The sequence below is a fragment of the Atractosteus spatula genome, chromosome 5 (genome assembly GCF_055471065.1).
Source record: "Atractosteus spatula isolate fAtrSpa1 chromosome 5, fAtrSpa1.hap1, whole genome shotgun sequence".
Lineage (NCBI taxonomy): Eukaryota > Metazoa > Chordata > Actinopteri > Semionotiformes > Lepisosteidae > Atractosteus > Atractosteus spatula.
Window position 1 is genome coordinate 6,551,065 of NC_142710.1, and position 18,085 is coordinate 6,569,149.

Genomic DNA, 18,085 nt, shown 5'->3' on the forward strand with positions numbered 1-18,085 from the left:
CTGTGTACTCACTAAAGAGAGCAAGTTTAAATGTACAGGCGTCTCCCCTCCATGATGTATTCCCTGTGTTTTTGGGACAGCAGCCATATCACTCTGCAACTCACAACTGGCAAGTAGGGGTGTAACCCCGGCGTCCTGGCCAAATTTCCCATTGGCTTTTACCACTCATGGCCTCCTAATAATCCCCATCTCTGAATTGGCTTCATTACTCTGCTCTCCTCCCCACTGAGAGCTGGTGTGTGGGGAGAGTACTGGAGCATCATCCAGGTGGGGCTGCACACTGGTGGTGGTGGAGGGGATCCCCATTACCTGTAAAGCGCTTCGAGTGGAGTGTCCAGAAAAGTGCTATATAAGTGTAAGCAATTATTACTATTATTATTATTAGAATACAACCATCATTGAAATCATTGATCATCACTGGATCATTGAAATACAACCAGCAGTACTTGGCCCTCTTTTCTTACCTACTAAAAAACAAAAGTCAAATTAAGACACAGAAGCAAAGGCTCAAGACCATTTCACTCGGCACAAAAGAAAATATTTATTAGATATGCATCTGCGTGTATTCACATACTGCTCACTCTTGGCGTGAGGAGAAAGGACTGACTGGCCACTCGCACTGGAGCAGAAGAAGTCAATTTCGGTCAACGATCCACCTCCCCAAACACAATATCTTGAGTTCCTGCAAGAGGAAGAGTAAAATTGATAGTAAGAATTTTGCAGATTTTTTAAATTTCTTCCACTCCTCTTTTTTTTTGTTGTTGTTGTATGTTTAACTCCGTTTCTGTCAGCAGCTATATTACAAAACAGACCACATCAGATCTGTGATACCAGGGTTTTCAGGGGAGTTGACTATTTTGCAACAAGTTTTAAACTCATTAAAAGCTTCAGCTGAAGGTCTCCGGAATGATGACACTGAGTTTTAAGACTTCAGTGGAGCCAATGCACAGAGTCTCGGCCCATGTTGAGTTCAAAATTTGTTACTCAGCAAAGAAACTGTACGTCTTCAAAAGAACAGGACATCACTGCACAATGTCAGGGAAATAAACCCACACAGAGTGCTGCTGGTTCTTTAGCATTTCAACAAAACTGTTCTCCCAGAGGGCGGCACAGGGGTGCAGTGGTTAGCATTGCAGCCTTGCAGCTCTGGGGCCCTGGGTTCAATTCCAGACCTGGGGTACTATCTGTGTGGAGTTTGCATGTTCTCCCCTCATTCACAAAGGTCTCTTTTAGGTCCTCTGATTTCCTCCCTCAGTCAGAGACACGCTGGTAGGTTAACTGGCTTCTGGGAAGACCGGACCTGGCGAGTGTGTGTTTCTGTGTCTGTGTGTGCTGTCCAGTTGCTTGCTGGGATAGGCTGTGGCTCTGTACTGGATATGTGGGTTAGAAAATGGGTGGCTGGATGATCTCCCAAATTAAGGAAACAGGCAAATAATCATGACGTTTACGGGAGGGGCAAAGAATGCTGGGATATAGCCACCAAAGAAATACAGCTCAACTTACCAATAATGGCTACGACATCTGCAAGCATGTGCCCTTTCGCCATCATGTCCAGCCCAGCCTGAAACGACAGGAGATCACAGTCATGCAGTGTGATACAGACTGCGGGGCCGGTCTACGGAAGCATGAACGCTGCAGGGCTAACGAGCGGGAGATCCTGTGCCCTTACCAGGTGAGCGAACCCAGGGGCTTTGATCTTGCAGCGGTAAGGGCGGCTGGATCCGTCCGAAACCAGGTACACGCCGAACTCCCCCTGTGGAAACGGGACAACCTTCCGTCACTGGATTTCTGACTAACGTTCACTGCGTGGAGCGACGGGGCCCGGCAGTTGCTGGCGCACAATCCATCGCTAAGGTTTATGGACCATTTATTTGGTCCATTTTCTTGATCGGCAGCAGCATTTGTCATTGGAAGACCGAACAGTGAAACACTAACCAAAGAACGCAACTGGAAACGAAGTGGAAGTGCATTTAAAACCGAGAATGGGCGGGTGGGCACGCCCTTACACAGAGTGTGGTGGGAGTATGGAACAACATTGGGTGGTGAGAGTGAGTGAGGTGTGAATGCTGATACCCCGATTTCCTCTACTAAACAGCTGGGTGAGATCCTCAGATCAGTTATCTACTAACTACCAAACAGTCTAAATGGGCCAACTCTAGTTTGTAACTGTTCTATAAGCGCTTTAACTCACTTTTTTTCCCCACAGGGCAAATAAATTTAAAAAAAGGACCTTAAGAAGCAGGAATTTACACAGAAAGGCCTTCAGCTAAATAACGTCTTTATTACAAAGGCAGAAATCCATGCACAATCTTACAGGAGCGCTAAATTACAAGAATTTTTAATGCTTTAGCTACAAGACGAAGATCCTGACCTAGATCTGGGTTCGGGCTGATCTCCGAGAGTCACTGACTAAGACCAGAGCGAGACAGGGTATCGACTGTGTGTAGGCGCGCCTGCTCTTCCCAGCCGGGGAACTGCAGCTGTGTTTGTCCAGGGAGGGGTAGGAGGTGGTCGGGGGTGGGAGAGGTTGTGCAAAGACTGATCGGCCTCTTGCATTGTGGGCAGGCAGCGCCCGATCCGTTTCTGATCAGAGCCCGGACTGGGGGAGGGGGGGAGACCCGCTGCAGATGGAACGAGAAGGAATGGGCCGGGCGGTCCCTGCTGGCTGGTACCAACTGAGCCATTCGATCGCCTGGCAGGTGCAGTCGGTCCCACCCGGCCCCCCTCTATCACCAACCACACTGACCTTGGGGGCCTCTATGGCGGTGTACGTAGCCCCCGGGGGCACCTGGTAGCCCTCGGTGTAGAGCTTGAAGTGGTGGATCAGCGCCTCCATCGAGGTCTGAAAAACAAAACACACAGGTAAGCACGGACTCCCCCCATCTCCCACCCTGTGACCTCGGCAAATATCTCCGATCGCCACCCCTGCCCCTCCTCTTCAGCTGGGCTGGAACGAAAAACCAGGTGTGCAGGCCTCTGGGACCAGTTTCAGCTTTTCACCTTCGTTTAAGAGCAGGTGGTTCCCAATTCTGTGACGTGACATTACTGTGAGCATTTTACTTTTATGATTATGTTATTGTTGGCACGCGCTCATCACTGCTGATTCTCTGAATGCTATCCTAACCCCGAAATCTCAGAAGAGCGCTGCAGGTTTTTCCTGCCCAGGCCTGAGGCAGTGACTGGGGGTGGGTGGGAATCGAACCCCCCCTGTTCAAGTGCGGATCTCGGCAGCGATGCACCTTCATCTCCTCCCGCTTGGGCGGGGCCACCTTGGCGTCGTCCACCTTGATCTCCCCCGGGGGCATCTTGTTCAGGCACTGCAGAATGATCCGGAGGGACTGCCGCATCTCCTCCACCCGGCACAGGTACCTGGGAGCAGAGCGGCGCCATCAGAAGCTCGGATCGCGGCGAGGGCGGCCGGCGCCGGACAGCGAAGGTTTGAAAGAGGGAGAGTGACCCTCTCCCTATCTGATCTGCTTGCGATTGGTAATATTGCATCTTTGAGGCTTTTAGAACAGAAACGTTTCACGCCTGAAGAAGGCTCCACAGCCAAAACGTGTCTCTTTTCTTTTCCTTTCAGCATGGAATATGTTTAGAGGAATCCCCTCTTAACGCCCTGAATGGCATCGGAGACGCTGGTATTCTAGGATCAGTAACTCGAGAGTTAAACGTTTAACTTTTGCCAGCAGCTCTATCACCCTGCAGCTCCCAGCTGGCAGCCCCACTGGAGCTCAGCAGGTGTGAGCCTGGTCAGTACCTGGATGGGAGACTCCTGGGAAAACTAAGGTTGCTGCTGGAAGAGGTGTTAGTGGGACCAGTAGGGGGGCGCTCACCCTGCGGTCTGTGTGGGTCCTAATGCCCCAGTATAGTGACGGGGACACTATACTGTATAAAGGTGCCGTCCTTCGGATGCGACGTAAAACCGAGGTCCTGACTCTCTGTGCTCATTAAAAATCCCAGGGCGTTTCTTGAAAAAAGGAGAGGTGTTACCCCGGCATCTTGGCCAAATTTCCCCCTGGCCCTTACCAGTCATGGCCTCCTAATAATCCCCCTCTCTGAACTGGCTTCATCACTCTGCTCTCCTCCCCACTGAGAGCTGGGGTGTGGGGAGAGTACTGGAGCATCATCCAGGTGGGGCTGCACACTGGTGGTGGTGGAGGGGAGTGTCGCTATATAAAAGCGCTATATAAGTGTAAGCAATTATCATTATTAATCCTTCCTGCAGACTTCCTTATATGGAAGACAACAGTGTGCTTGCTCAGCCTGTCTGTCAGATCTGTGTCAATACAGCGTGTCCTTGGCACAAGAAAGCTCTGCACACAGAGCAAACCTTCAACACGGAGAAGCTCCTACAGGTCGAACAACTCCTGGAAGGCTCCGACCCCAGAGGAACAGACATGCTCACCGAGGCCAAAATATTAGGAACCCCCACCGCCCCTCCTCTCCCGCTGGGCTGGGTACCTGTCGTAGCAGTCTCCGTTGGTCCCGATGGGCACGTCGAACTCCACCTGGTCATAGACATCGTAGGGCTGAGACTTGCGCAGGTCCCACTTGATCCCCGAGCCTCTCAGCATCACACCGCTGGGACAAGGGGAGAGAGAAGGGTCAGGCTAAGAGACAGTAGAGTATCAATCTCAGAACCTAAATTAATAAGGTAATTTAGGAAATTATTTAATGTTCTAATGCAAATGCTAAATGCTCATTTGCACAGTGATTGACCTAGAGGGGGGTTATTATGGTGAGGGGCATTGGTGCCTGACAGCCTGACCATGTCAGGAAAATAAACATACAGAGAGCGCTGGTTGGTTCTTCAGCTTTTCCACAATACTGTTCTTCCAGAGGGCGGCGTGATGGTGCGATGATTAGCATTGCTGCCTCACAGTGCTGGGGCCCCGAGTTCAATTCCAGAACAGGGGTGCTGTCTGTGTGGAGTTTGCATGTTCTCCCTGCTTTTGCATGGGTTTTCTCTGGGTGCTCCTCCCACGGTCTAAAGACTTGCTAACAGGTTAATTGGCACAAAGTGTTTGTGTCAGTGTGTGCCTTGCAGTGGACTAGCATCACATCCAGTGTGTACCCTGCCTAGTGTCCATTACTTGGCACTAGGATGAGGACAGGGCTCCCCTGTGATCCTGTACTGGATAAAGAGGTTAGAAGATGCTTGGATGGATGTATAGACGGACCTGATGAGATCCTATTCATACAGCTGGGTGCTGTTGCACAAGATTATGTTTAAAGTGTCCCCACATGTGATTTCCAGCCCATCATCTACAGCTACAAGTCCAGAGCCCTGCCCACTACTCCACACAGCTGCTGAAGAAGGCAGGCGTGTCTCCGTGTCGATTTCTGCTGATCTCACTCACTGTGTTCTCTTGGTAGCAGAGAGACTGTGAAGAGTCATGGGCATCTTCAGTTATCTGGCTGAAGTTTTAACCTAGGCTGGGGAAACAGTGCCGCCTGCTGGTGAAAACATGGGCAGCTCACCCTTTCAAACCAGTGCCACTCCATCTCGGGAATGGAGTTGAACATTTACACTTCTTGAAGGACAGGAAGCAGCTGATGAGGGAGTGAGATCTTCACAACAGACATTAAAATGTCTTTGGAAGCAAGCTGGGGTTGGAGAAAAGATCCTGGAGGCAAATCGTTATTAATATGGAGTATCTGAGGTCCCATTACAGTGTGCCCCCACTCTCTAACCCACCCCCCGCCCCCAGGCAGCGCCTCAGGCGAAAGGCCCTTTACCTGAAGCCCCAGTTCAGAGCGTCCTCTGCAGACACCACGCCTATGTCCACTGTCCTGTTCTTCCAGATCCGGTTGTTCGTCAGCATCTGGAACAGAGGAGGCAGGGGTGAGCCCTTGTACAAGTCCGGGAATTGGAGACGCTTCCAAGACGCTGTCCCTCACGCGGAGTTTGCTGAGACTCGTTTGGCTATCCAGCATTGCGGCAGCCAGTGTCAAGAGCCCGGGACTGTCAAGTCAAGGTAAGCCAAACAGGCAACGCTTCGCATTTGGAGACAATTATAAAAGATGTTTCTGATGAACCACTGCTGGGAAGAAAGCATTCGGCAGTGCCAGCTCTCTCCAACACGACTGTCTGTTTTTCTCAGGACGGGGGAAAACCTGCCTCTTAATACCTTACTGACATTCCTTCTTGGCAGAAACGAGTGCATACCTCTTCCACCTCATCAATCCGTATGGAGAAGTTCTTACAGAACTCGTAAATGTCATCCATCAGGCCCAGTGGCATGTCCTGAAAAATTAAAACAGTAATTGAATATTGTCTTTACTGCTTGTAACCTATATTCTGTAAGAGGGCAGCAAATTCAGCCAAGATGGCGGCTCTTATGTGGACTACATTTCCCAGAAGGCTCTGGGGGAAGGAGCTGCTGCCCTCAGTCACCTCACCAATTGTCTTCCAGGAACTGGTAAGGTGACAGGGCTGTAGCTCACTTCCTGCTGTATTCTGGGTAATGCAGCCCAGACAAGCTCTTACAATCCTCACTGTTGTCTAAATACAAGTGAACCTGACAACAGTGGAGCTGGAACTTTTCCTTTACCTGATGGACTCCGCCCGGCCTCACGTAGGCGGCGTGCATTCTGGCTCCCGACACGCGTTCGTAGAACTCGAACATCTGGAAGCAGAAGCTGAGGTCACCAAACGTTTATCTTAACAAGCATGAATACGAAGAGACTACTACACACACGTTAGAAACACTGTGACTTTTAAAAAAAGAAATATCAACATGTCTTTCCTTACAAACAGCCACATTATGGCAAACACATACATTATCCAAGCTGGTAAGGGGATTTTAATAACAGAACGATAAAGTTAAAACAGACCTATCAGCCAAGAACAGAGTCAGAATTAAATATAAAAATACTGCCAAGGGGAGCAGAAAAATTAAACAAATCAGCAGGAACACAGAATAACTTAGGGAACACAAAGAACCCCGAAAAAGGAATTTACTTTAAATAAAAGAACATGCTTTATTTCTTAATGAATTGAAGAATATGCTGCAGGAGTGTAAGGTACCCTGCCCAGCCATGCTATTGAAGCCGATACACAGGATTCGTTCAAGAAACAGCTGGTTAAGATCCTGGGATCATCATCATCATCGTTTTTGAGCTGCTGACTCCTGGTCACTTCCCTTTCTCCGGTAACAGTCTCCAGCTCCTCCTGGGGGACATTCCCTACAGCACGTCCTGGGTCTGTCCTGGCGTCTCTTCCTAGTGGGCCGTGCCCAGTAACACCTCCAAATTCCCTAGATGCCCCAGACCACCTCAACTGGCTCCTCTCGATCTGCGAGACCAGCAGCTTGATTCCAGGGTCCTCCTAGACCTGAGCTCCTCACCCTGTCACGTGGGCAAGCCCAACGGCCCTGTGGAGCATGCCGCTTGTACCCGCGATCTCTTTCTTTTAGTCGCCAACCAAAGGCCGTAGATCGACCAGGAAACGGAGGACTTTGTCCAAAAACTCCGCTCCCTCTGCTCTGACCCCATGGCCCATCTCATGATCCCCTCCACCCCCACTTGTGATCACGTCCCCGCGGCGCTCCGGGGATCCACCAGGGAACTGCAGACCCAATTTCTTAGACCACGAATTACATCTCCGTCACAAAATACATTAGTTGATAGTGTAGAAAAAGTTCACAAATTTTGAATTCAGCACAAAATCGTGAACTGTGTGAAAGTACTGTAAGTCGCCATGTGGTTGCAAACTCGCATTCAAGTTCCCCTGAATTGCGATGTGATGCGGCCCTTCCTGCTCACTAGTCACTGGAATGATTGATGTACTGTGATGTACGGGTGACTAAGTCCAGGTTGTGCAGCAGACATTTCACTGGAGGGATGTTCCAACGTGATCTACATGCAGTTAACCAATAAGCAGCATTTGTCGGCAAAAACACCCTCAGAGACGAGAGCAATATTTTGATTGAATTAAAAGTGATGGATTCACAAGCCTGCTTCACTTCACTGGAAGTTTTGTTGCCTCCTTCTGAATAGCAGAACATGGCGCTGCACATGTTGTTTATTTCGTAATGTAAATTGGAGATGTTATACGTTACTGTGTACATTTTACTTTTATTATGGTTTGAAATGCACAATCAATGCCGATTCTCTCTAACCCCGAAGTCTAAAAACAGCGCTGCAGCTCCCCTTTAACTGCTAACTACCCACCGGGCTCGCAAGGCCATTCCGACACCTCACCTTCTCCCTCTCCTCGAACATCCAGAAGAAGGGCGTCATGGCGCCGATGTCCAGCGCGTGCGTGGTGACCGCCATGATGTGGTTGAGGATCCGCGTGAGCTCCCCGAACAGCACTGCATCATTGGGGGGGGGTTGGGGGGGGGGGGGTGGAGAGAAGGAAAACCCAAATCACTTTTCACTTTTCCCAGCACGACCCGCGGGACAGCGCGACAAGATCCCCGCCGCTAACAGGAACCGGGGCAGGAATCTCACCGCCATTGCTTCCTGCGCTGCGCGGAACAACAGGACAAACTGCCTAAAGGGCAGAGTGAAAGCCCACTTTCGGGCCGAAACCCCACCCTTTGGGCTGTTAGGAAGTGTTTTGCGACGCATTCGAAATCAGAGAGGTATAAAAATGATAAAATTATAGCTATCAGTGTGCATCTCTGCCCCTTTATGTCCGATTTGATATTATCTTGCTTTAGCTGGGGATACAGGCTTTTGTACTAAACAAGGTTCCTCACCGATTTATATCATATTACAGCTCTCAGAAGGGCAAAGGACATCACTGCTGAGTCCACACACCCACTCCATTCTCAATTCATAATACTCCCATGAGGGAGGCGGGACAGGGTACCAAACTCAAATAGAAACATATCAGGAGTCCTTTGTCCCCTCTGCAGTAAAACTGCTCTGTGAATGTATGTAAATGTAGCCCCCCCACCTATTTATCTAGGTATTATATACTGTTGTTGTATATTCCATGTACTTCATGTGATTATATGTGACTTTTATGTTTTGCTTGTATTCTGTACTTTAAAGGGAGAAGCCACAGACATTTTCACAGTGGTGGACAATAAAGGATCTATTTAAAGTGATCATTATTTTATTAGCATTTCTGCAGATCTTTAGCAAAATGGGAACATATGCATGGCTATTTAGGACTCACTTTATTGATCACAAGACTGTAGTAGTAATAATAATAATAATAATAATAACTGCTTACACTTATATAGCGCTTTTCTGGACAATCCACTCAAAGCACTTTACAGGTATTGGGGATCCCCTCCTCCTCCACCAGTGTGCAGCCCCACCTGGATGATGCTCCAGTACTCTCCCCACACACCAGCTCTCAGTGGGGAGGAGAACAGAGTGATGAAGCCAGTTCAGAGATGGGGATTATTAGGAGGCCATAATTGGTATGGGCCAATGGGAAATTTGGCCAGGATGCTGGGGTTACACCCCTACTTTTTTCGAGAAACACCCTGGGATTTTTAATGACCACAGAGAGTCAGGACCTCGGTTTTACGTCTCATCTGAAGGACGGCGCCTGTTTACAGTCTAGTGTCCCCATCACTATACTGGGGCATCAGGACCCACACAGACCGCAGGGTGAGTGTGTCGGGAGAGCTTCGGGAGCGCATCGGGATCCGGTGACGGGACTCGCCCATCGGGAGCTGCGCCGAGGCCCCCCGGCTCCTGCTGCCGTCTCCTGGCAGGATCTCGGATTACCTCGGATCCACTGGGCGCGGAGGGGCGGGCGGATGTTCAGCAGCTTCTCCACAGCCAGCGAGTAGGCCTGCTCGTTACACATCATGGACACGTAATCCAGGCGGTCAAAATAGGGCAGAGCCTGGAGAGACAGAGAGAGACAGAACCAGTCGATCAGAGAGGGAGGAACGGACAATACAGCTCTTTTCCGAAATAGATGCGCAGGACCGTCGGGGACAGCAGACCCTCGAGATCCGCTCAAAAAAGAGGCTATTTCTTAGCGTAAGAGGGCAGTCCTTGTTACATGATCAAGCCACCCTTAAAAAAAGAAGAGGATTTTTACAGTGATGACTTTTAACAGTTGAGCGTCAATGCTGCGATCCTCTCAGTGCTGTAGCGGACAAACAGGCCAAACAGGAACACCAAAATCTGCTCGGCGCTGTAATGGATGAGTGAGCCGAGTGAGAACTCCGTAATCTGCTCAGTGCTACTGGGGAGATGTGGGCTGAGCCGGAACGCCACGGTCTGCTCAGTGCTGTAGCGGACAACTGGGCCGAGCAGGAATGCCATGGTCAAGTGAGACCTCTGCAATCTGTCTGGTGCTGCGGGGGAGATGTGGCCTAAGCAGGACCGCTGCAATCCGCTCAGCACCGTAGAAGTCGAGTGATCCGAGCAGGAACGCCACAATCCGCTCAGCGCCGTAGAAGTCGAGTGATCCGAGCAGGAACGCCACAATCCGCTCAGCGCCGTAGAAGTCGAGTGATCCGAGCAGGAACGCCACGATCTGCTCAGTGCTGTAGAGGTCGAGTGAGCCGAGCAGGAACGCCACAATCAGTTCAGCACCGTAAAGGTCGAGTAAGCCAAGCAGGAACGCCACAATCCGCTCAGAGCCGTAGAGGTCGAGTGATCCGAGCAGGAACGCCACAATCCGCTCAGCGCCGTAGAAGTCGAGTGATCCGAGCAGGAACGCCACAATCCGCTCAGCGCCGTAGAAGTCGAGTGATCCGAGCAGGAACACCACAATCCGCTCAGTGCTGTAGAGGTCAAGTGATCCGAGCAGGAACGCCACAATCCGCTCAGTGCTGTAGAAGTCGAGTGATCCGAGCAGGAACGCCACAATCCGCTCAGTGCTGTAGAGGTCGAGTGATCTGAGCAGGAACGCTAGGATCTGCTCAGTGCTGTAGAGGTCGAGTGAGCCGAGCAGGAACGCCACAATCAGTTCAGCACCGTAAAGGTCGAGTAAGCCAAGCAGGAATGCCACAATCCGCTCAGCGCCGTAGAGGTCGAGTGATCCGAGCAGGAACGCTAGGATCTGCTCAGTGCTGTAGAGGTCGAGTGATCCGAGCAGGAACGCCACAATCAGTTCAGCACCGTAAAGGTTGAGTAAGCCAAGCAGGAACGCCACAATCCGCTCAGCGCCGTAGAGGTCGAGTGAGCCGAGCAGGAATGCCACGATCTGCTCAGAGCCGTAGAGGTCGAGTGATCCGAGCAGGAACGCTACGATCCGCTCAGCGCCGTAGAGGTCGAGTGATCCGAGCAGGAACGCCACGATCTGCTCAGTGCTGTAGAGGTCGAGTGATCCGAGCAGGAACGCCACGATCAGCTTGGTGCTGTAGTGGGAAATTGGGCCCAGCAGGAACGCCATGGTCAATGGGAGAACTCACTGTAATCGACGAGTCAGTAATCGAACTCCTCAATCCGCGCAGTGCTTTAATGGATGAGTGGGCCAAACAGGAAAGCCACGGTCAAGCGAGAACACCGCAATCTGCTCGGTGCTGTAATGAACAAGTGAGCCGGGTGGGAACTCTGCAACCTGCTAAGTGCTGTGGCGGTCGAGTGGGCTGAGCAGGAACGCCGCAATCTGCTCAGAGCTGCAGCAGACAACTGGGCCGAAGTCCGCAATCCTCTCGGAGGCGTAGAGGATGAGTGCGCTGAGCTGGAATGCTGCGATCCACTCAATACTGTAGCGGACACTTGGGCTGTGCATGAACCGCCGAGCAGGAGGGCCACGGTCAGGTGGGATCTCCGCAATCCGCTTCGGTGCTGTAGTGGACAATTGGGCAGAGAGGAAACTCCTCTTGGCACCGCAGCGGACACGTGCCATGCGACAGGTCAAAACAGGATGCGTTTTGAAACGCAACACTGCCGCTGACCATCTTGTCAACCCTCTGGTGTTGGGAAACAGCCAAGAAATCACCTACTGCTCCCCTGCTGCACAATCAAAGCCATGGGCCTTCATCCGAAGCCGAAGACGTCTTTTTCCAGCATTTGCAAATAGATGGCTCTTTCGGCATCAACGTTTGACGAGAAACTGTAAGCCCCGCCGATTCCCGATTCCTTCCAGGCCGTCGATCGGCTCTCCAGCCGGAACACGGCTCCCCGAAACGTAGATGGACGCAAGAAGTCACAGCGCAGGTTTGACCGAGTTTCAATCGGTTACTCAAAAGGCCATTTAATAGAGAAAAGCACAAACAGAGAACAGAGAACTCCCAGAAAAGCACAAAAAAGGGCATTGTCCTGTGACGCTCTGCGTTCATGCGCTCAAATATGGCCCCCGCCACTCTCTAGCGTCACCATGAATGGGTGTTTGTAGGTGTCGAATACTGGCTCTGGCCTGGGCACATTACTCCTGACCTGGCTTGAGTGCATGCTAGACAGACCCCTGCTCTACGTGACACTTCAGAAATAACCGAAAGGCAGAGAGAAAATTCTCAGGAATGGCCACCGGGCCATACGTGTAAGTATTTTAGCCAATTCCAATACGATGGTCACCGATAAACACTCATTCATAGTTATAACACAGAGTGAGCCTGAGTGTACCTGGCTTATAAACCATTCTGTAACGCTGCTGGAATTCGGGGCACTGTGGGAAACGCACCTTGTGTGCGTCTCCTTCTGTTTTCCCCCAAAAATGGCCGATCTTATCACAAATGAAAGTCATCACAAACCTTCACTGGCCTGCGCTGAGACTCCCTCCATCCCTGCAGAGGGGTCATTGCGTCTGCCTTAAAAACTCACCCACAGACTTCCTAAACAGGACACAAGGGCTATTTTTGCCTTGCGACTATTCCGAAATCTCACTTGCGACAGACGTCTGCCTTGCCGCAAAGAGTAAATGTGGACTGGCGCCTTTCACACAGTAGGCCAGATTCCCCAGAGGAAGAGAACTGAAAACGCCAGCCACCGAGCGCAAGAACAGCCCGTGGCCAAAATATTAGGAACAGAGTAATAATAATGTAATTATAATAATAATGTTAATAATAATGTAATAATGTTGCTTTATTAGCCCTATACAATTTCTTCCATTAGGAATTAATCTTTTCACAGACCCCAGCTTGCTCTCCATGAGACACACACAGACAAGGAGAGAAGCTTGGGGTCAGAGTGCAGGGTCAGCCACTCTACAGCACCCCTGGAGCAGTTGGGGTTAAGGGCCTTGCTCAGGGGCCCAACGGAGTAGGATTCCTCTGCCGGCTGCGGGATTTGAACCAGCAACCTTCCAGCCACAGGCGCAGATCCTGAGCCACAGAGCCATTGCTCCGCCCCAGAGAGTGTCCTCCCCTGTCCCGGCAGTGCCGTCCCGCCTGCGCTGGGGGTACCTGCAGGTAGGTCTTGTACTCGATGAGCTTCTCGGTTCCCCGGTGCAGCAGGCCGATGTGGGGGTCGCACTTCTTCACCGACTCCCCGCTGAGCTCCATCACCAGCCGCAGGACCCCGTGGGCGGCGGGGTGCTGGGGGCCGAAGTTGATGGTGAGGTTGGAGACCTCCTTCTCCGCCACCGGGTCCTTGTCTGGGGGGGGGGGAGGAGAAAGGAGAGCCTAAGGAACCTGGAAGCTGCGCAGGCTTAAGTCAGGGGGTTCTAAACAAAGCCAGTCGACACCTGCATATCGCCAACGGCTATATCAGCCTGCTGGAGCTCAGCAGGTGGGAGCCTGGCCAGTACCTGGATGGGAGACTCCTGTGGAAGCTAAGGTTGCTGCTGGAAGAGGTGTTAGTGGGGCCAGCAGGGGGCGCTCACCCTGTGGTTTGTGTGGATCCTAATGCCCCAGTATAGTGACGGGGACACTATACTGTAGAAAGGCGCCGTCCTTTGAATGAGACATAAAACCGAGGTCCTGACTCTCTGTGGTCATTAAAAACCCCAGGGTGTTTCACCCCCCCCAAAGGAATCTGAGTGTAAAACTGGCAGAACTCTGCCGTGGCAGAAGATATGAACTACCAGCACAGCAGAACCGTCCGCTGCCTAGGGGGCGACGCCGGGCGAGGTGCTGAGCTCGAATCCCGGCAGGGGTTAGGGTTCTTCTGCCTTGTCTCGCCTTCAAAAGGGCCACAGCAGACAAACTGAGCCAGACACAACAAGAGACACAGGAAAGGGGTAGCGCAGGACGCGCCATGTGACCGCAGGGGGGAGGGGGAAAGGCTGGAGAAGGACCGTACCATTCCATGGCGGGGGTACCCATTTCTTAGTGATGGCGGTGGGGTACATAACCGCCCCGCTGTACTGCTCCACCCATTCCACATCGGGCTGCCACTGCTTGTGCCTGGCAGAGGGAGACAGAGAGAAACACCTGGGTTGCCGGGGGGTTTAAAACACAGAACTCTGTTTAAAACTTGGAACTCTGTATCCCCCCCCACCCCACCACGTAATGCGCAGGCGCTCCATAAAACTCTCCAGGAGACTTAATCTCCAGGAGTCGCACCCGATCTTCTCCAGGCTTCTGAGCTACATGAAAAATTTGGGTTAAGACATCTCTTTCAACTTAGAAATATCGCCCACATTAGGCAATTTCTATAAATGTCCGACGTCGAGTGCTTGATTTATTCCAACTCTTTCCTCTTTGGGCTCCCTAACTCTCTTCTCAACAAGTGGCAATATGTTTCAAACTCCGCCGCGAGACTACTAACTCACACCAGACCCTGGCAGCATATCACTCCTGCACTTACCGTAAGTCTCTCCATCGGTTGCCTATGAAGTCCGATATTCAATACAAGATCTCGCTGCTGACTTTCAAGACTCGAAAGGATCTGGGTCCATCGTACATCTCTGAGCTCCCTCTAGCAGCTCCAGTAGCTGAGTGTGCTCACTGCTCCCAGGACTAAATCGCTGACTCCTGGTGACCGCGCCTGTTCTGTCGCTGCTCCAGTGTCGTGAAATGACCTTCCTCGGGGTCTACCAGAGACAACCTCTTTGGCTCCTTTCAGATCTAAACTCAAAACCTTCCTTTTCACCAAGGTCTACGCCTGATTGCCCTGCATCTCGATAAACCTGTATGCTCTTGATGACTTTTTTCTTCTTTTACTTATTAATGACTTTTTTGGTCTTTTTCTTTTTCCTTGGGTTTGGAAAGGTGCTATTTATAATAATAATAATAATAATAATAATAATAATAATAATAATAATACAGGCAGCTCCCGCTTAATTCGATATGGGTAAAAAGGAGCTTGTTGTTTAAGTGTGTTTATATATTGGTTTCACCATGTATTTAATGGGTTTACTGGGGATCAGAGTATTGTAAATACATTTACTGCCAACATATGAAAGAAAGTGTTAGTTATCTTTACACAAGGCAGGGAAACTTTCCCATATATCAAATATGTAGTTCAGGTGGGTATCTGCGTCAGCATGCGTAGGCTGCAAAGGAACAAGTAAAGGTTTAATCCATGCTGAAAAGAGAAGAGAGAAAACAACGTTTCGGCTGTGAAGCCTTCTCTTTTCAGCATGGAATAAACCTATTACTTGTTCCTTTATATCATATATGTATATATATATTATACATAAATCGGTGCAGTATAATAGCAACAGAACAGCACATTTCATTATAGTGAATCTCAAAGTGCTTCACTTTAAAAAAAGCTAAAAGCAAAGTCAAGGAACTTAAAAATTGTTAAGAGGGAGAAAGACTGGCAACCAGTTTACAGCGGTTTGATTGGCTGTCATTGCCCACTTGCTGTTTTAAGATCTCTTTTAAAGGGCTCTGTTGAAACTGCTCGCCTGAGATGATCACAGAGGCTGTTTCACAAGCGGGGAGCAGAGACTGAGAGGCGACTGACCTGATGTTAAAGACCGGGTGAGGTTTGAAAAAGAAGAAGCTCAGTGAGGCAGGCAGGACCTTTGCCTTTTAGAGCCTTAAAAACCAGGAGCAGTATTTTAAAACCCACTACAAATTCGAGTTTTGCTAGAATATCTAATCTGTATGTGGAGGATGAGAAATATCATGTATTCCCGAGATAATGAGCGTGTGTATATTTCGGATGGGAGGGATACAGATTTCTAGGGGATACCGTATCGGAAATGACACAGGAAAGTAGAGTACGAGCTCAGTTCGGGCACTGGTGTAAAGGTTTCCCAGTGAATTAAACTGGTGTGAATCCACACATTGGGACCACGTCAGGCTCAGAACTGAAGGTAGGAATTGAAGACTCCCACTGACACTGTGGGCATATATTCAGGGAAGCAATTCTGAACACAAACAGTGTTGAGGGTTTAAAAAGACGCTGCCCAACCAGCTACTGAAGCCGATTTCCTGAGACTTTTCCCGGAGTGGACACGATCTTTCCATCTTCACTAAAATACCAGTAACTGAACGAGCAAGGCAGAAACAACCGGGTCTTCTTTCAAGCAATTCGTCCTCTTGAGCGATATTGCTATAACACCCTCTTATGCACATCAATAACACATACAAAATGCCTCATTTAGGTTTATCCGCATTATTAACAGTACAGGTATATCTAAAACCTTCTGACGCGGCACGACATGTCCCAGATCTGACAAAAACCTTAAAATGACAATAAACCGTCTATTTTCCAAAACGCTCATTTAGACTTAAGCTATATATCAGAGAGGTAAAGTTAAGCATTTTGAATTTGGCACAAATTTCGACACGATTTTGCAGACGTATTGTATTGTATGTTATTGATACACAGGGAATCTTGAAATAACTACCAGCCTTGTTATTTAGTTACAAATTCCTTCACCCCGGTTATGAAAGTGATCTCTTGTTATTCCACGAACAGTGTTAAAGACAGGTATATGTTGCTCCTCAGAGAATTTATAAGGCTACAGTTAAGACAGCACCTTGAGGACCACTCATTTTGCTTTTTCTTACCTGTTCTGCAGCGCTGTACAGGTCGGGCTCAACACATTTTTATTTAAAATAACACTTGAAGGACATTTCAGTCTTGCCAGCGACCTCAGCATACCCGCCGCCATCTTTGACAGGCGCAAAAGAACTTCCGGGTCATCGCTATGACTTCACCTACATTCAAAGCACAGGACCTACTAAGGGCAAATCCAGTACAGTCAATACAATAGGGAAGCCATATTGAATGAGGGCAAATACACGTTTCCGTTCAGTCTCCTTTTTTATTATTTATGCATAACAGATAACAAAAATTACCGTTCAATCTCGTTTACAGAGGAAGGGTCGGTTCAGTTTTTTTAATTATCAGAGCTTAATGCACTTCAGTCGGGCACAGCTACAAAGCAAAATACATTCCCGTAGCCTTCAATTGATGTTAGTCATTGCCTGTTGTCTCAGATGCACAGCAAGCAATGTAGGATGCGCTCCTACATTGGAAGAAAACGTTAGAAAATTGTCCGTTGATTTTGGTACAAAATAAAATAAACCTGTGCCACACATACTAAAATATGGCCAGCAGCCACATCACCCTGCAGCTCCCAGCTGGCAGCCCCATTAAAACTCAGCAGGTGTGAGCCTGGTCAGTACCTGAATGGGAGACCCCCTGGGAAAGCTCAGGTTGCTGCTGGAAGAGGTGTTAGTGGGGCCAGTAGGGGGTGCTCACCCTGCGGTCTGTGTGGGTCCTAATGCCCCAGTATAGTGATGGGGGCACTGTACTGTAAAAAGGCTCCATCCTTCAGATGAGACGTAAAACCGAGGTCCTGACTCTCTGTGGTCATTAAAAATCCCAGGGTGTTTCTTGAAAAGAGTAGGGGTGTAACCCTGGTGTCCTGGTCAAATTTCCCCCTGGCTTTTAGCTGAAGAGCCCGTTTCCATTTTCATTCACTCAAAAACGTGTCCTGACGGCGAATGGTTATATTCAGATGTTAAAAAGTAGTAGGATAATCTTAAATAGTCTCCTAATAATCCCCCTCTCTGAACTGGCTTCATCACTCTGCTCTCCTCCCCACTGAGAGCTGGTGTGTGGGGAGAGTACTGGAGCATCATCCAGGTGGGGCGGCACACTGGTGGTGGTGGAGGGGATCCCCATTACCTGTAAAGCACTTTGAGTGGAGTGTCCAGAAAAGCACTTTATTATTATTATTATTGTTGTTGTTGTTGGATTTGGACCCTCCACACCTGTGGCACAGTATTGTAACTCATACGGCCGCCGTTGCAGGTTGTTCGAGCCGGCTTACCAGCACGGTGACGTCACCGCCCTTCCCTGTCAA

The 18,085-nt window shown here is 49.7% G+C and overlaps 1 protein-coding gene across 1 annotated transcript; it reads right to left on the reverse strand.

The window, feature by feature from the left end:
- Positions 1-516: 516 nt before the first annotated feature.
- ndufs2 (NADH:ubiquinone oxidoreductase core subunit S2) lies at positions 517-16,917 on the reverse strand. Its single transcript, XM_088917978.1, has 14 exons — positions 16,782-16,917; positions 14,113-14,216; positions 13,275-13,465; positions 9,697-9,817; positions 8,206-8,318; positions 6,555-6,629; positions 6,170-6,247; positions 5,740-5,825; positions 4,462-4,581; positions 3,240-3,369; positions 2,747-2,842; positions 1,670-1,753; positions 1,504-1,561; positions 517-682 (listed from the first exon to the last, which is right to left on the reverse strand). Exons 1-14 carry the CDS (start codon positions 16,883-16,885, stop codon positions 645-647), a joined length of 1,398 nt encoding a protein of 465 aa, XP_088774104.1. The 5' UTR covers positions 16,886-16,917; the 3' UTR covers positions 517-644.
- Positions 16,918-18,085: the final 1,168 nt, after the last annotated feature.